Genomic DNA, 18,045 nt, shown 5'->3' on the forward strand with positions numbered 1-18,045 from the left:
GTCATTTTGAAGACGACAGATTTCTTTGCATTTCTTGTCAGACAGATTTTCTCTGTCTGACTCACTGACTAGACAGATTCGCTGCAAAGTGTAAAGAACGAAGCGAAGTCTTTATTTATTTATTTATTTATTTATTTATTTATTTATTTATTTATTTATTTATTTATTTTATTTGAAATATGAAAATATGTTTATGGATGTATACATGTATGTTTTTATTTCACTCGAGTCTCATTTGTGTTTTTGTTTATCTTTAATAAAATAAATTTCAACGTTGACTGAATCTGTCTGTGTTATTTAAAATATAAGAATCTGTTTATGTATGTATATATGTATGTTTTTATTTCACTCAAGTCTCATTTGTGTTTTTGTTTATCTTTTATAAGATAAAAAATTGCAACGTGGACTGAATCATATTATCTGTCCAAGTTTAAAAACAAACTGTAATGCAAATACTAGACGACAGGAGTTGGAAAAGTATGTTTTTTTTTCAAATCGGATGAAATAAGGATGCAAGGAAGAATGGGAAAAAAATCTAAAGCAAATATGAATGCTTGCTGCTACCATTAGTCATATGATAATTCAACATACATACAACGAAAATTACAGATCATAGTCAGTATGGCTTCATGGCACTCTATACTTTTGCCTCTAGGGGGCAGAATATACTAATTGGTGATGGATCCCATTGTTCTGCTTCCATCACCTTAAGGCAGTGGGGGAGGAAAAATGTAAATAGTAAGAGTTTAAAAGATCACTGCTTTGCAAGGTCATTTGATGAGCAAAAAGCTCAAGTGGGAGGTTGCGAATTGAGAAGTCCTTTGCATCATCTTTGTTGGACCCACTGATGAAAGAGTCCACTCAAACTCACAACGCTCACTTCTCCCTCTTCTCCACTTTGCCCCTTAAGTTACACTTCTGCTTTGGATGATTGTTGTTGGTTTTTTTTTTTTTTTGAGATGCTGCAGATCACTGTGAAGGACTGACCGAGGGATCTACAAAGAGGAACTGTCTTGGCACTTTCTTTATTGACATCCTGAGAAAGGTGCTCAGATTTTCCCCGTTACCTTTGTGGGGTTTTCAGATGGAATAATGCCTTCATGTTGGAGTAGAAGATCCTGGCTTCCAGCTTTGTTTGCTGCCACTCTGGTTGTTCCACTTGTTCATGCTGGATCCGACCACGAGAGAAGGCTGGCAGGGTCGTCCTCATGCTACGGAGGCTTTGACCTCTATTTTGTCTTGGACAAGTGAGTTCAACTCTGTTGTACAACAAGAAAAAAATTGTGACACCAAATTTAGATGCAGTGCATGAAATCATTCTTGTAAAAGTACGATACAAGCATATGTATGAAGACCCATTGAATTTGAAGCATATAAGTAATGAATTGGCATTTTTAATCACTAGTGATATTTTTTTAATAAATAAAACAATACACTTTGTGATGAGGTGTACTGCCATGTCAGCAGTAAGTTTAGAATGATGGTGGTGTCATAGGCTCCAAAAACTATTTCAGCATGGGACACATATGTTCAACATTAGTGCTCAAACAAAGCTGTGTTTGTTTTCATCAACATAACAGTCCACGTGGAAGGATATTTAAACCTAAACTGCGTGCACCAAACTCACAGGGAAGTTCATTAGGTACACTTGCACAATCTAGTGAGATTCACTGCAAAACTAGTATGAAAAAATTTACCTTTAGAATGATAATTGTATTCAATACATTGTCATAGAGGGATTTGTTGATCAAGTGGAAATTGGGACGTGGGACTTGAGTGCGTGTCATCAGCTCCAGACATGCTGCTGCATTGTTAAATGTTTATTTTTCCCAAGTGGGAATCGTGCATGTGTCAAAGTCTATGGATATCTAGACGCCATTCCATGTTTTAAAGGAATGCATCCATTTGCACTTTATTGTTTTTACATTGTATCTTAGTGTGGACCTATTGAACTTGCAGCAACCATGCCCTCCGCCTGCCCCCACCCTCCTGCTCCGGTATTAGCTTCATCATCGCTTGGTATCTTCACAGCCTATCTGTTATTGGCTCCAGATGTTTCAAAGTTTCAGCATGTTGTTTTGGGCTTTTTGCATTGGAACTTATGTCATGGTAACAATGAAAAATAGGTTTGTTAAGGAGGAAGAGGGTGGAATCTGAGGTTATAAAAGCAAAGTTTAAATGAGGACATGTGATTCAGAGATACATGCACATATATATTTTTTTATAATTCAGTGTCATTTGGTCGTCTTATTATGGTCAATATTTGTTAGTAACTGAATGATGAATGGCTTCCTTCCGCTATGTGATGCTGTTGTGTTTATTTTGTAATTGCACAGGAAATAGAGGATTTTTTGGCATTTGATTTATGGCCCAATAAAAACATTAAGGAAAAAATAATACCAATAGCTCAACTTGGAGCGCATTCACTATAAGGAGGTAAACAAAGAGAGCAAAATTGATTAGCATCAACACTCCACTGGTGAATGCATTTCTCAGATTCTCAGAACAGACCTAATTAATTGCGGATGCATTCTAAGGATGTTAGCAGTAACTTGAGCAGTGTGGATTCCCTCAGGGGAAGGCAGCTTAAAGATCCAAACTCCTGCTGATTTGCTTCTGTGCAAGAAATCTGGTTTTAATTAACAACCCTCAATTAAAAGGCAGCTCTCTGTTCTTTTAGATTGTTCTATGTGTAGGAAATTAACCATGTGACATTTCTTCTTGCTAGATCTGGGAGTGTGATGGACCACTGGACTGAAATCTACCATTTTGTTGAGCACTTAGCTCATAAATTTATAAGGTAAACTCATGGACGTTTTGGGCAAAAGCCTTCAAGATTTATTTTCTGATCTCACAGTGTTTATTTCTGCTTTGCTTTAGTCCACAATTAAGAATGTCATTTATCGTGTTCTCCACTGAAGGGAAGATTTTAATGCGCCTAACAGAGGACAGGTGAGTACATATGACCTATTATGGGATTTTTTTTTGTTTGTTTGTTCTGATCTGGAGCATTATTTTGCATACTATACTACATATTGTATACAATCAATATCAGCCATTTAGACTTTACTGTAGTTTGGTGGTGCGCATGTTTACAGCAACGTGACCTAATTTTATCTTCTACGCAGTACACAGCGTAATAGTGCATCTCATGACTCATATCTTTCTAGCAACGCATCCATTATCTGAACCGTTTCGTGAAAAAATTCTACACAATTTACCTGATTTGAAAAAAAAGCTATAAATCTTTATTTAAAGCACATGATAATATATATGTATGAGCTGTGATTGTTTTGTGTATGTCACCTCAGAGAACGCATCCGCAAAGGTCTGGAGGAGCTCCAGGGAGTTCATCCAGGTGGAGACACCTTCATGCACGAGGGCATCCTGAGGGTGAGCTCCAGCACCACTCTGTCTTCACTCTTCACCTAACGTGAACACTAAACACATGACTCAATAAATTGAACAGATATTACCTTCTTGTAGAATGTGGTTGATTGCCAGCTTATCGTCAGTGTGTTTGTTCCACAGGCCAGTGAGCAGATATATTATGGAAACACAGAAGGTTCGTATGATCAAGATTTTACTCTCCTACGTGGGTTTGTTGTCATGCCAAAGTCTTGACTGCATGCTTATAAATTAGGTTACATTTGCAAAAGTGTCTAGCTAAGCCTAGATCATATACTTATACTAAAAGGATCTGATCAAATGGTTTACACCCGCAGGTTATCGTACCGCCAGTGTTATTATAGCTCTGACAGATGGAGAGCTACATGAGGATCTCTTCTTCTATGCCGAGAGAGAGGTCAGAGAGACAAATCAACTTTCACAATAATTGCAATCAAGTGTCAATTTGGGCACCACTAACCACTTTACACTGTGTCACATGACCGCTTTGTTATTTATTCATTCTGCTACGTAAGAGCTTCTATAAGAGTTCAGAGCAGGTGAGATGTGTTGGACTTTGTTGTGTAATGTTCGTTCAAGCACATGTGGCCAGCCAGGGAAATTATACTACTTAATGAAAACGCTGCTATCCAACATGGTCTTGGTTGTTGTATGTCTTGTAAAAACATTTAGTTGCATGACAAAATTCAAAGCTGTGTAACTTTGTTTTGTAAAATGTTGTAAAATGCTGAGCTGTAACAGAATCCATGTGCTGCAAGGAATGTTGTCTCATTTGTGTTCTCAATCTTCGCCAACCTGACAGGCCAATCGCTCACGGAGTCTGGGGGCCACAGTTTACTGCGTTGGGGTGAAGGACTTCAATGAGACTCAGGTGGCTTTTTACATCAACTTTTTGCACATATTTCTCAAACATGAAAAAAAACTCACATTTGTCATAGAGTAAAGCTACTTTTACGGCAAATGCAGTTGTAGCAAACCCATCAATTCTCAATAAACAGGTTACAGCTTTTTTTTTCCCAGCCAATGCTTTAAAGGTCAAGCTGCCAACTAGTGTGCTTAACAATGGCAATAAATAACCTTTGATTATGTGCAATTTTTAAGAATCTTATAATGGTGAATTTATATATATATAAAAAAATGCAGAGGCAAAATATAGCACACTGCCTTGCTGTCTCTTCCAATGGCAATGTTAGATTGAAATTTGTAGGTCTCGATGGATATGGATTTTTTTTAGGCTGATGCAAATTGTAATATTCGTTAGAAGAAAAAATCCCAAAACCGATTCATTGGCTGATTAATTAGGTTCCATAAAATATCGAATGAGTAAAATTTTCCCAATTGAATACTATTTTGAGTTCAATATAAAATGCACAGTGACATCAAAACAGTGCTGTAGTTCCTTTATACATTGTTGTCATTTCGTAAGAAATGTGGGTCAAGTTTAAAAATATCGGAATCTGGACAATGACTAAGAAGTGAATTTACACTTAATGTCTCACTTGTGTTTTTCATTGCTCACCTTCAGCTGGCAAAGATTGCTGACAGTAAGGACCACGTATTCCCTGTCACCGATGGATTTGAAGCTTTGCAGGGGGTCATTGATTCTGTGAGTATGTCACTCTTGTCCACACAAAGAACACGTGTGTGGAAATGAGTGACTATAGATTGTCGGCCCACAGGAAATCACCTTGACATATAACACCTGCACCCAATGACCTCATACTTTAAACTCATAAGTGCATACCAGACCTAAGGACTATAAGCCTTCCTTAAGGGCTTGTATCCCTGAAACTGTGCCTGGGACAAAATTCCAGAAAATACTCGCTGTGACTGTCACTTTGCTGTTTTTGATCAGTGAGGCTCATGTTTGGCCGAACTGGATCAAAGAGCTTTCTGGATCTCTTGTGATTTAAGCGTTGTCAGGAAATAAAAATAAAATAAAACAGTTTTTCGTGACAACGGGGCTGCTTTTTGATAGGCTAGGCTCGTCATCTGCAGCGCATTATCATCTAATTTGAATTTCAAGGAGCAAGCCATGTTCTCAATGACGTCAGGAACGGTTTAAAACTGTTGAAGTAGCAGCATCATGTCAACAAACAAATAAAAGAGATTATAACAACTGAAAACACTGACACGGAAAAAATATTGTGGAGAATGCCAAGTGATTCCCATTAATGCTTTTTTTCCATTTACATTTCCTCAGATCCTGAAAAGATCTTGCATTGAGATTCTGGCAGCTGAGCCCTCCAGTATCTGTGCAGGAGGTGAGGAAGCAGGCTTTCCTTTCATGCTGAGAATCGTAAACATGGCACTGAAGATTTTTGGGGGTCATCACAAATTGTTGAAATGACATTTTGAGTTTTCATTTCTCCTCCATCAGAGTCATTCCAGGTTGTCGTAAGAGGAAATGGATTCCTCCATGCACGCAATGTGGAAAAGGTCCTGTGCAGCTTTCGCATTAACGACACCCTTACTAAAAGTAAGTGAAACATATCTTCAAAAATCCGAAATGACCAGTATGTGTATTATTCTGGCTGTAGTTTAGACTGACAGTGTTTTTATATGAAAAAAACTTAAAAACACCCCTCAATTAATAATTGGGTTCATTATAATATGTAGGGGAAGTGTAAATTAAAAGTCCAATGCAAAGCTGGAGACCTGTATGATCAAAAAAGGCGCCAAGTTTACAGCCTTGGCTTTTTTATATTAGCTTAAAAGTTGTTCTGTTGTTACTGCCTGTAAAGAAAATGGTAACCAGTGCCACACATGCAACAAAGTGCCTTTAGGGCAACAAACAATTTCCCCAGTCTTTGCTGGTGGCTTAATGAAATAGTTGTGGAAACCGCTTCCTACTGTGCACACCACAGCTCTGCGGGTGGTGTTGGTCTAGTTTACAAAGAAAGATCAAACACGTCTCCTAAATGAGGCAATATTATACATTTCCCTACATCTAATGGTGCTTAACTTTTTTGCACGACATGAACTTTTCTTTTAATGAAATTGACCCCATGAATGGTAACTTGGGAACAAAAGGGTACAATCTGAATATTCTTCCAACAGGGAGTTAGATGGAATTTTGTAGTCTTGCGGGGATTAAACTCTGTGTGCGTTTCACTGGATTTGTTTAGTTGTTCTTGAGAAGCCTCTGAGTCCAATTTATCTTTCTTTAATGGAAGAAAAAGCACAGGGGATGTTGGGATGAACTTGGAGCGAGATCACATATGATCTGGCGCCGTTCCTATTGAGGCTAAGCTGTTTCTGGCCACATTATTCGCTTATCCTTCCATCCTGCACAAAGTTTCAAGAGTGGATCAGCCATGACCCATGTGACTCTCGTGTTGATTTCCTCAGTTCTGGGGTATGCTCTCCCCCTGCCAGAATAAACACAGCGGCCTGGTCATGATGCTTGTTGGAGCTGCTTTCCTAAAAGCCAGCTGGAAACGGACAAGACCTAGATTTACCTCAAAAACAAAAGCCGTCAGTTTTATTGAGGGTTTTGTATGAGAGACTTCATTCGCTCAGTATTTGTTTTGATTTTGAGGGAACACGCTTCTCCGAAATTTGGGAAGTGACTTCTCGTGAAAGTCACAACTTTCCGTGAAAATGTTCCTGGAGTCCCTTCTCCTATTGCCCAACATTCATTCAATGACTGTGATGTCTTTTGGTGAACAACAAAGTAATTTCAGATCAACAATTATTTTTGGCTTTCTTTTATATGACAAGACTGGAATGTTTGACTCAATGCTCATGTTTTCCTAACACATTTCCATCTTTGTCTCCAGTGGTGAAACCTTTGATCGTGGAGGATACATATCTTCTCTGCCAGGCTCCTGTGCTTCAGGATGAGGGAATGTAAGTTCACCGTCGTGCCCCTTTTGTTTTTCCGACAATGTCACCAGCATGACAATTGAGTTGTTTTCTCATTTCTTTTCCAGGGCAGCAAATCTTTATGTCAGTATGAACGAAGGGCTCAGTTTCATCTCCAGTTCGGTCACCATTACGACTGTCAGTTGTGTGAGTAAAAGAATTAAAAAATAATCTTTTAACTTGGAAGATCCATTATACTTGACTAGAACACAGCAAACATTGCTGCCACCAAAGAAGCTTGCCTTGAAGCTTGAGGCAACTCAACTGTAGTAACAAACCATTCAGCGGTTTCCAGTGTTTATTTCTTCCTCTCATGACAAAGAAATGACATGGAGCAAAAAACAAAGCAACTCTTTGCACTATATATTTTTACCTTGTGTGTGATGCTGTGTTTATATGTCACAGTCTGATGGGACCATTTTGGCCATCACTCTGCTCATCCTCATGCTGCTCCTCATCTTGGCTCTTTTATGGTGGTTCTGGCCCCTCTGCTGCACTGTGGTGAGTCCACCCTTTAATACAGATCAGTAGTGACACTGATGAGGAATTGCTTTTGAAAGGCACTAATAGAGCTTGGTTTGCCGTTCTCATGTCCGGCCAACGCTGCCCCAAGTCATCTGGTTAACCTAAACAACAGTCAACAGTTTCGGGCTTATATTTCAGAATGGAACAAACAGAGGAGGTCAAGGCTGTTGTGTAACTGTTTGAGTAATATGGGATGTTGAAATTGCTTCTCCTATTTGTTTAAAAATTCAAGTCCACATTACTACCGCAGTGTATATGTAGTATGTAGCCAACTAATATCCTCACTGATCATGGGACATTAGGCAGCTGCACTATTAATGAGATTTAAAACAAGAGTGGTGTCAAAAATTATTCCTAAATAATAATGCTTTCATTGATACGGGCATCATCTAACGATATGATTATTAATGTAGTTGTAGAACTTCACTTAAATAGGGTCAACCGAAATTAACATTGTTCTTTACACCTAAGAAAGCAAGTGCATTTTTTCATTTTTATGTTTTTCTTAGAAAGCAGTGTTAAGACCATATTAAAAGAAAAAAATTTAATAGGAATAAAATCTCACAAGAGCAAATATGAATGCGACAAGAATAAAGTTGTACACTTACAATAAGAAATGCATAATTTAAACTTTATAACTGTATAATATTGCCTCTTAAACGTTGTTTCCGCAATCACAAACATAATTGCTTCAAAATGCCGAAACAATGAAATAGTCACTGTTTTGGCACATCAACACTATAATCAGAATAATCAGTGGAATCAAATTGAGAAAATATTTTCTCTGTTCTTGTGACAGAAATCACCTATTTTGGGGGGTATATTACACCATCAGCTAGACTTCCTCATAATACTGTAACTTTATTCTCTAAACTCTACACCTTTAATCACATAATTGTACTTTTTTTTCCCCGGTGTGGCCCCTGATACTTTTTTCATCAGTAATCACTGAATAATTGGAATATTTTGTTTGGATGAGACTGATGACAAAATATGGTATAGCATTATAAATCACCAAAAGTGAGGTGATTTGTCAAGTAGTCAGCAGCTCTGCACAATGTAAAACGCAAGGAACAGCCCATCTGTGCCAGCATCAGAATATTGCAACAAATTATCTCGTCACAGTCAAATTCAGTCTTTTTCTCTTGAAAAAAAAAGCAGTCTAATATTACCACAGCTGGAAAAAAAACACAGCAATCTGTCCATTTTTACATTATGGCTCCCTTTACTCACTCTGTTCTTGTCTATTTCATGGCACTCGAAGCCCATGCGTGTCTGTTTAGGAAAATGATGCCGGGTTACCATGGAGAGTCATTCTAGCTCCAGGATTTGGAGAAGGATGGAGGAAAATCACAAATAAGAAAAGTCAGGGTCACGCAATGCATTTAATTTTGCTGTCTTTATTTGGTTTATAATCAACCTGACAGCTCATCTGTAGATGGGGAAAAATGACACCAAACCACACATGAGAGGCGCGTGCAGCCGGTGCCAGCCAGACTAAACTGTACGTGCGATGTGCGTGCAGCAACATATGCAGCCTTGCAGCAAATTCAAACAATGCACATCTGAAAATATGAGAAAATGATGAATATATTCCATAGAGAGGATATTGTTCCATAAATAAACAAATAACAAGATAATATAGCAGCTTAGAAGTTTGTTTTTGCCCCAAAATGTGGAAGGCAGATTTCTAGGTCATGGAAGGTGGACAAAGTATTTCCTCAGCCATGGGTGGAGACAACAAAGTTTTCAACATGCTTTCATGGCTTTATCTGATGCAGATCCATCTTCTCTCTCCCTGTGTTTATTTCTTCTCAGATCATCCATGAGCCACCGCCACCTATTGCGGAGGAGAGTTCGGTAGGGGCGGCACCTTTTCACGTTGTGTGTTTTGTTTATTTTGACATCTTAAACGTCTATGACCAAGTGCTATCATTCCCTCTCGCCCTGGAACGAAAGTCCAACAATCTCTTGAATGTGTTGCGAGTTCACGCCCTCCAACATTAACAATAAAATTCAGACTATTGCTATTTTCCGACCCATCCCAGTTTTCCGGCTGATTTTAATTTATAGCCTCGAGTCTTCCAAGCATGCTGTTGGAAATTACAGCCAACCATTAAGACACTAATACCGCATTTGCACGAATTATGCTGTTTACGCCCAAAACAAATAGCCTGGCATGCTCGATGATATATTATCAGTCAAATGGACTGTATATGTCATGAGATTTTCCTTTTGGGCTTCTGTCTTATTTCCTTGCATCTGTCAACCGCCACAGACAGACAGAGGAAAAAAAGGATGGATGTTAGAGCGGAGAAGGACATAAAAGAACTAGTAGTATCACACTGAGGGTATTTTTTTAAATATATTTTGACCCTGTATGTAAAAAAGGTGATCAAAATACTATGCTCAATACTTGATATGATGCAATGCAGTTCTACACTATAGCAAACTCTAAGTTGAAGCCCCTCATCATAGTTTTCCACAACCCTCAGGATGATGAAGACGATGATACACCAAAGAAGAAATGGCCCACTGTAGATGCGTCCTACTACGGAGGACGGGGAGTTGGGGGAATCAAAAGGATGGAGGTGAGAAAAGTGCATCAAGTTCGTCCACCTTAGGACTTTTCTCAACTTGAACTAAATGAACTGGTCTTTGTTAGGTCCGCTGGGGTGAGAAAGGCTCCACTGAAGAAGGAGCAAAACTGGAGAAGGCCAAAAATGCCAAAGTGAAGATGCCTGAGCAGGAGTTTGTGCAGTGCCCCACGCGTGTTCTCAACAACGGCATGCAAAAACCCATTGGAGCACACAAGTGGTACTCGCCCATCCAGGTACGAAAATGAATAATCACATACGGCTATGGATTCAGAAATTCTTGTCCACGTTTAAGGGACATAAATATCTTTTGCTGGCTGACTAGCATTTTTGTGAGGAGAAAACAGTTATGCACTCCAACATCGGTGCCAGTAAGATCATATTGACTTCTTTGTTTGTATAGAGCAAACTGGATGCATTGTGGGCCCTTTTAAGAAAAGCCTACAACCGCGTGTCAGTGATGAGACCTCATCCAGGTGATAAGGTAAGATTACCGCAAAATTACAGGAAACCGCAATAAGTGTGAGCGATCACGTGAAATTTGTTCAACAAGGAGGCCAGTTTGCACTGCTAATTGTAGAGAAATTGGCAGATCTGTGAACACTGTGAGACCGCAGTGTTTACTCAAATGGTATTGAGCCAAGACACCCATTTTACCTAAGAAAAACCGTACGGCAAACCTCCAAACAAAAAATATGACCAAAAGTATGAATATTCTTTCTTTCACCGAGGGGATGATTCAGGCAAAAAATATATTTGTCAAAAAAGACATAGGCCTTAATTTTAGCAAGGTAAACATGCTAAATGATTGCACGGCAAATCATTTTGTGAACCCCACCCAGAGAACTGCTGACCCCAATTTGAGAACCGTTGCATAAAGAGAGCCTCATGGGTGAAGTGATGGCAAATTGGGAGTTAACCTTGCTCTAACGTCTGGCTGGCTGCAGTGTGAATACATGCAGGGAAAAGTTGTCTGCTGAAGTCATCAGTGGACCAAGCCAAATGTTATTTCTCAATGGCCAGCTGTGCATTCAAGGCGATAACAGTTCGCTTTCCTGTAGGCGGTCAAAATGAATCACAACACGAAAGTTAAACACTAAAAACAGAAATGAATATTTGGCGAGACATACTAGTATTTGTGCTCGCTGACAACGACATCATTTTTGATTGTTGCATTAATTATTGCGTGTTCCACTCGCCAAGACTGAATGTTTACTGCCAACAGTTACATGCAATGTTATCACCCCCCCCAAAAGTCCATTGAGAAATAACATTTGGCTTAGTCCACTGATGACTTCAGCAGAAATCTTTCACTTCAGATGGAGCAACTTCTTTGCAGACTCCTTCATGAGTATTTTTACTGGAATTCGCACTAACATTTTGGCACATTCACCAACTCCTCAAAGAGATAATGGAAATAAAGTTGTGTCGTTTTCACTATCTAATGACATTCAAAATAATACTTGATCAGCTATAATGAAACGTTTATATTTAGAATAAAAACATGTTTGAGATCCAACTGTTGTGCAGCAGTGTTAGCTTCACAAGCCAGGCTGTGCTATATAGAGGCCTTTACATAACGTACACACACTCACACACGCACACACACGCACACGCACACACACACATGAACTATACGTTTAGCAGCCCTTTGATTGTTTTCACAAAAGTGTGTCAGGTGGCACACAGCTGTGTTTACACTCAAGTCTGACTGGGAGTATGGAACAATGTGAGTCATTGCTTCATCTCGAGTGTTTCTCATTTAACTCACAAGGACAACAGACCGAATGGCAGAACCAGCTTCCTGGATTAAAAATGTTGTTGTTCGTTATAGAGATGCAGGCTGCATGCATACGTACACACCTACGGTGATTGTGACAGAGTATGTCACAAAATGCATGCAGCTACACATCCAAACCATTCCGAAATGCAAAACCTCTCCAAAAAAAAAGACAGGAAAACACTTTGTAAACAACATCCTTGAAATGTTCTTACCAGTGTCAGCAAATTCATTGAGCAAAACAAAATGTGCTTTGATAATTCTTAGAAGTGGCCATGTTACGCAACCAATCCTAAGTGTTCACTTATTATCATTATTAAATCATTCGGTGAGTCTGTGATGATTTGAAGATCCATTCGTAACATTTTGCACGTGGCTGCAGTGCTTTGTGTTGGATTGCCTAGCTACCATATTGGCCAGCTCCGTCATGACAGTGATTCAAATATTATTGCATGGCTGTAATGTAACACACACGGGACATATAATACATGTTAAGTATGTTAACACGCTTACACACATTCAGCCGTTCGGTTTATTGACTGAGTGAAGTCATCAAGGAATAAAAGCAGGTGTTCAACATTAACCAATTCGTTTCGTCACATTAGATGTCGAGTTTTTTTCCAGCAAAGTTACGCTTCGGGTTTAATTGTCATTTTTTCCCCAATATGTCACACACAAGCCCTTGAATTCAGGGCGCTTGAAATTCAGAAATCCTCATTATTCGTAAGTGAATTTTTTTTTTTTTTTTTTTTGCTTACGATGGCACAAAATAGCCGTTTGTGAATGTGCCACACTATGCGCTCTTGCCCGGTTCGGTGAAAAAAAATGCTCAATAACATTTTGTTGAGGGAAGGCCCTGACAGACACCCACCCACCCCGAAAAAAAAAAAAAATCAAAAAGCTAAAGAAAAATATTTTATATTAGCTTTTTGATTTCTTTTGTGTGCCGAAACTGAATCGTACAAGCTCAGGGATGTTTGGTTTTGAAAACAACAGTGAACATCCTGAGCGTGAGTGAGTCTTTCTTATTGTAAACCTTCTTCTGGGCACTGAAGAAAATGCCTTCGTGAGGATTTGCAGTAAACAGGCTGCTCTGGTTGCAATTAGGATCCTCCCTTTTATAACTTCCCCTTAATGATTGACTAACAAGATCCATGAGCGGCAAACTCAATGTCAGGTTGCTATAACAGGGGAACTGAAAAGACATTTATGTTTTTACTCAATATATTCATCAAGTAAATCAGGGACGACAAAAAAACATCTGAAAAAAATTAACATTGTTGACTGACTGCTATGGCCTGAGTGTTTCCGTAATATTATGATTACATAAATATGCAGTAAGTGGCATCTTGATTTAGCTGACATATTCAATTTAATGACGTGCTGTAGGATATTCACTATTTCATCAATGTGTTGAATATCAACATAATTGAGTGGAAACACAATGAGAAATATTTTTACCTATCAAATGAATCCAGGTTGATAAATCAAGAAATGACAGAAAATTGTATACAATCAAAGAGACAAAAATAAACAGTGTTGTAAGTGAAAGCAGATGTCTGCTTCCAATCAACACACTGTTAAATGCAATGCACACAAGTTATATGTTATCTTGAAGAGGAAAAGCTCAAACCAAAAGCAGACTCATTAGGCACAACTAAAACAATATGTTCAAAACACACATCACACCGAAAAAGGCCATCACCGACAAAAGTGATAATAAGTTCCACCTTTGACATCATTTCATGAATTATCTGATATTGCATAAATTACATAGCAGTTTTGCTAAATGCTAACCTGGGGGAAAAAAAGAAACTTGATTCTGATTTCCCAGTTCAAATGGAAAATGCAAATGGACTTAACCTCATTGGCCTTTCCTACGGAGTGCTTTCTTGTGAGCATTTAGTAGAAGCTTGTGCAAAAAGTGAAGCAATCAATCATGTTTGGATTGGACTCCAATACTGTATTTTCCAGCAATACGAGAATCATTGGGCTAGCCCCAAGCTGAGCTCCGTACACGTGCAAAAAGCCTTGCACCGATGCACTCCAAAACAATGTCAGGACCTGCCTTTACTATCTAATCAAACATTTGAAAGCTGCTATCAAAACAGGTTGCAAAAATACTCACGCTCAATAGCCAAGTAGAAAAACATAAACTCCTTTAAAGGAACTAACCAGCCCGTTTCTGCTTTTATAGCCCCTTTGGTTCGACACTAAAAGTCACTGAATTGCATTGTAAAAGTCTGTCTAACATCTGGTCCATTTTGTCATTTCAGGGCAGATGCATGAACTTTATTCGCATGAAGTCGCCCTCCTCTCGCTACCCCCACTACAACCCGTCGCCCATCTACACCCCTCCCAGCAGGAGTCCACCCGCACCGCAGGGCACCCTCCCGCCAACCCCCGGCAGCCCGCCGTTCTGCGCTACCCTGCCCATCCTGCCTTTGACGCCCTCCGACGAATGCCCCTCTCCTCCGTCCACCCCTCCCTACTACACCCCGCCTCCCAAACGGGCTCTCCCACCCACCTCTCTGCACATACCCGCCACGCCCGAGCTGCCGCCTACCCCGCCACCTCCCCTCTCGCCCTCCGGCACGCTGCCCCCGCTACCTCAAGGCCCTGCTCCTGGACGAGCCCCGCCGCCGGCCCGCCCCCCGCCACGCCCCGGCCTGTAGCTGACAAAGTGAGAACCCCAGCAAGAATTCAAAGCGCGTGACCATGTTTGATTGTGTCTGCGGGAGAGCAAAGCCCAGCAGGCTGTGGCGTACCTGCCTTGTGCAGGGGCCAACGAGGACCTGCCTTCCTTCCGCTATTTGTCTACACTGACTTTTGTACACATCTAGCCCAACGGATGCTTGAATTACTGACATTGAAATCACATGAGAGCATCCATTCTACCGTGGAGAGCTTTAAGTGTCTGCTCCCTGTCCGGCAGAGAGATGATGGACTCGCACATGGGAGCGTGCTCCTGTACAAAGACGACTCCAACTGCATCATGCAGAATTCAACAAACCCTTAAAATTTGATAACGATTGTTCTTATTTAGGGTCAGGGGTGAGTTTTGGAGCCTTTCCCAATCGACTTTGGCTGAGAAGCGGTCTATGAGGCTGGCTACACAATGGACCGATTGTGATTCCGGACTATTCAACAAGTTTCGCTGTAAGAAAGAGAGAGAGATTTATAGCGCATGAATAACTATTCACACTCCTTTGCACCTCTGGAAAATTTGGAGTCAATTGAACAATTGGATGTCATAATCTTCAAATCAGAATGGGTGATTCCTTTTGCCATTCCAAACGGTCTGTGCATGCGCTGTCGCGATATAAACGTGTAGGACGTCCTCGTTTACACACTTTACAATAGAACGTACCGCCAGAGCTTGACTGCGATGGGAGAACTTGTTTCATACAACTTGTACTTTTTGTTTTTTCCTTTTTTTGTAAACAAGCTTAAATAAAAAATGTTATTGCTATTACAATTGCAACTACTGTGCTTAAAAGACGAGTTAAATAATTTATGAGAAATCAATACTTACTTCGATCCACGTAAACTCGTGTTCTCAATTTTAGGTCCAAGGGTCACTTTGGAAAGAACAAATTAAATTGAATTAAATGACATTTTTACATCCTTTGTTGCTCACTGGTGTGCACAGGGTCGACATAGACCAGCAATTCTATAAAAACAGTCAGTGTGGGCAACTTTGCAATTTGGTCTCTATAGTGACAACTTTTAATTGGTCCAAAGCTACTGTAGTATGTTTTAATTGATGCTCTCATGTATGATAATGCAGACAGTTTGAGAACTACCAATGTTTCCTATTCGCTTTTAATTTGCATGCGTGGACCACACTGAGTTTTTCAGCATCCTCATCACGTTCCTCATTGTGCTGAAGCAGCATGATGCGAGTCACAGCTGGCTTGCTTTTATGCACATCACAGTAAACAACCGAAACTTGGACATGACATTTGGCGCTTGTATGACTGCTGATGTTCAACTCTGCGATTGCAGATGCTCATTCCATCAAGATGTGGAGAAAGACAGGCCGTAATCCGGGGCCGTGCCTGATCATTGACAGAAAACTAACCAGTTCCATCCGTCCATTTTTGTTTAGGGTCATGGTCATGGTCACAAGCCTTACCATACTGCCTCTTTTTTTTTTAACATACAGTTCACCTTCAGCCTTGTAAAGTCCTTCAAAACATACCGAGTGTCAAGCGAAAACCTGGTTGCTTTTAAGTAAGTATAAATTACAGCTGCACTGCATCGTTGTTAGGAAATAAGAAAAATGTGAGGTAGTTACACATACTATTCACAGAAGTTAACAATTTTCATTCCACCAATCACTATGTCTAGCTTCACCCTTTCAGTTCATATGTAATGGCTTTCTTTCTGATACAGATGATGATTCACTAATGTTTCAATCTGCCACAGTGTAGTACCATCTACTGCTGAGAAGGACAATTTTATTTGCATTATGTATCGGCTGGAATCGGCAGCCTCCGTGAGTACCTGAGACCTTAAAACGAGGTCGGTCTCAGCCTAATATCGGTTATCGGTCCCCTCCCTACTCATTATGTGTGTTTCGATATGTTTGTATTTCAAATTTATGTGCACCAATTATGGGTTAATTATAGTATAGTCATCATTTATTTGTTGTATGAACTTTGCTAAGCATACATATACAATGCTCAGTGTAAAGATTTGTTTTGGTGAGATTAATCACTCCACAATGTTGCTGCAGGTTGCCAATCTGAATGGCATCAAAATAAAAAAATGGTACGATACTGTGTGTTTTTGCTTTACTGTTGTTACTTTCACCTGGTTCCCATTTTAGTGAACTCTTAATGGCTCTGACAAAACCCTCAGCTGATTATCGAGATTGTTGCATTCAAGCACAGTGACACAGTGACTCGGATCAACGGGTTCATACACTGAGGCTTTGCAGTGCAGCGTACGCAATGCAGACTGTGAGGGAGGGAGGGGCGGGGGGGGGGGGGGGTCCTAACTTCACCAATATGGTTAACCAGCTCCAGATGTTCACATGCTGCATTATGCACACATGTGCATGAGCCATCACGGAAAATAGCAGAGCCCGACTAATCCTCTGGAAATATGGACAGACCTTAGGAAAGGCGAAATGGTGCTAATGGCTTCTGGCGGGGTTTGGCGGGCGAGTGCAATGACGAGCTCAGGCCACGTCTCACATTGAGGAAAGTCACCAACATTGAATCTTTGTGGGTGACTACACGAGCAGCTGCAAAGAATCCCTGAAAACATGTTACTGGCTGGAAGTAAGGAAGTATAAATATTTAATGATAATTTTTTTTCATATTTTAACTGAGATAAAGTAGAAGCACTTACACAAAAACACAAGTAAAATACTAAGCACTTTTAAAATTGCTGGGTCAAGAATAAACCGCATATAAGGAAAATGAATAAATTTTTTGGGCCAAAGTGGTGGCGCAACATGTGTCATAGCCTGGTGCTAAAGTGGATTGAAATGTGACGCTTGTGAAGACTACAACATCTCAACTTCATCAGACACCTTTCACTGACCTCATTTGGACCATCTTGGAGACATCTGCGGCCCTTATGAGTTTTCACGCCTTTAAAACGAGTTCTTCTTTGATCCTGACGTATACGGTCACCTTCTGTAATGCACACACATCCAACCAATGGTACTCAGTATAAGACATACTTTAACGCTCACTGGTGTCTTGGCAGTCTCATAGTATACATGAACTTCTTGGGTATTAGATCATCATTTGGCTCTATTTGTACTTTTAGCACCGAGATGACTGACTTTGGCCTATTGTCCATGTTTATCCCCAAGTCCAGAAAGTTGCTATGATCCACCCAATATCCATC

At 40.0% G+C, this 18,045-nt stretch overlaps 1 protein-coding gene and 1 long non-coding RNA gene across 4 annotated transcripts; one reads left to right on the forward strand and one right to left on the reverse strand.

Moving 5' to 3' along the window:
* The first annotated feature begins 767 nt into the window (after positions 1 to 767).
* Positions 768 to 15,655, forward strand: antxr1a (ANTXR cell adhesion molecule 1a). The gene is made up of 18 exons (XM_088376586.1): positions 768 to 1,247; positions 2,729 to 2,800; positions 2,881 to 2,952; positions 3,312 to 3,393; positions 3,532 to 3,565; positions 3,726 to 3,805; positions 4,211 to 4,279; positions 4,934 to 5,014; positions 5,612 to 5,672; positions 5,789 to 5,887; positions 7,191 to 7,260; positions 7,344 to 7,422; positions 7,681 to 7,776; positions 9,619 to 9,660; positions 10,296 to 10,391; positions 10,466 to 10,633; positions 10,801 to 10,881; positions 14,454 to 15,655. Exons 1-18 carry the CDS (start codon positions 1,093 to 1,095, stop codon positions 14,850 to 14,852), a joined length of 1,836 nt encoding a protein of 611 aa, XP_088232712.1. The 5' UTR covers positions 768 to 1,092; the 3' UTR covers positions 14,853 to 15,655.
* Positions 932 to 17,819, reverse strand: LOC148398038 (uncharacterized). 3 transcript variants are annotated; one of them, XR_015858669.1, is made up of 5 exons: positions 17,734 to 17,819; positions 15,713 to 15,758; positions 7,649 to 7,787; positions 3,307 to 3,428; positions 932 to 1,259 (listed from the first exon to the last, which is right to left on the reverse strand). It is a non-coding gene; the product is annotated as an uncharacterized LOC148398038 (long non-coding RNA). The 3 variants fall into 3 exon arrangements; XR_015858668.1 differs by lacking the exons at positions 7,649 to 7,787; positions 15,713 to 15,758; positions 17,734 to 17,819 and adding an exon at positions 4,928 to 5,292 and having other exon boundaries at positions 932 to 995; positions 1,068 to 1,259; positions 3,307 to 3,440; XR_015858667.1 differs by lacking the exons at positions 7,649 to 7,787; positions 15,713 to 15,758; positions 17,734 to 17,819 and adding an exon at positions 4,928 to 5,284 and having other exon boundaries at positions 3,307 to 3,440.
* Positions 17,820 to 18,045: the final 226 nt, after the last annotated feature.

Source organism: Syngnathus floridae, chromosome 5 (assembly GCF_059516105.1).
Source record: "Syngnathus floridae isolate MCC-2025c chromosome 5, RoL_Sflo_1.0, whole genome shotgun sequence".
In the NCBI taxonomy this organism is placed as follows: Eukaryota; Metazoa; Chordata; class Actinopteri; order Syngnathiformes; family Syngnathidae; genus Syngnathus; species Syngnathus floridae.

What these genes read in the sequence shown, in the direction of transcription:
- antxr1a (XM_088376586.1), top strand. Translation starts at nt 1,093, where the DNA reads ATGCCTTCATGTTGGAGTAGAAGATCCTGGCTTCCAGCTTTGTTTGCT. An exon ending in CTCTATTTTGTCTTGGACAA is followed by an intron (nt 1,248 to 2,728) that starts GTGAGTTCAACT and finishes TCTTCTTGCTAG; the next exon opens with ATCTGGGAGTGTGATGGACC. An exon ending in TCTTCTATGCCGAGAGAGAG is followed by an intron (nt 3,806 to 4,210) that starts GTCAGAGAGACA and finishes CCAACCTGACAG; the next exon opens with GCCAATCGCTCACGGAGTCT.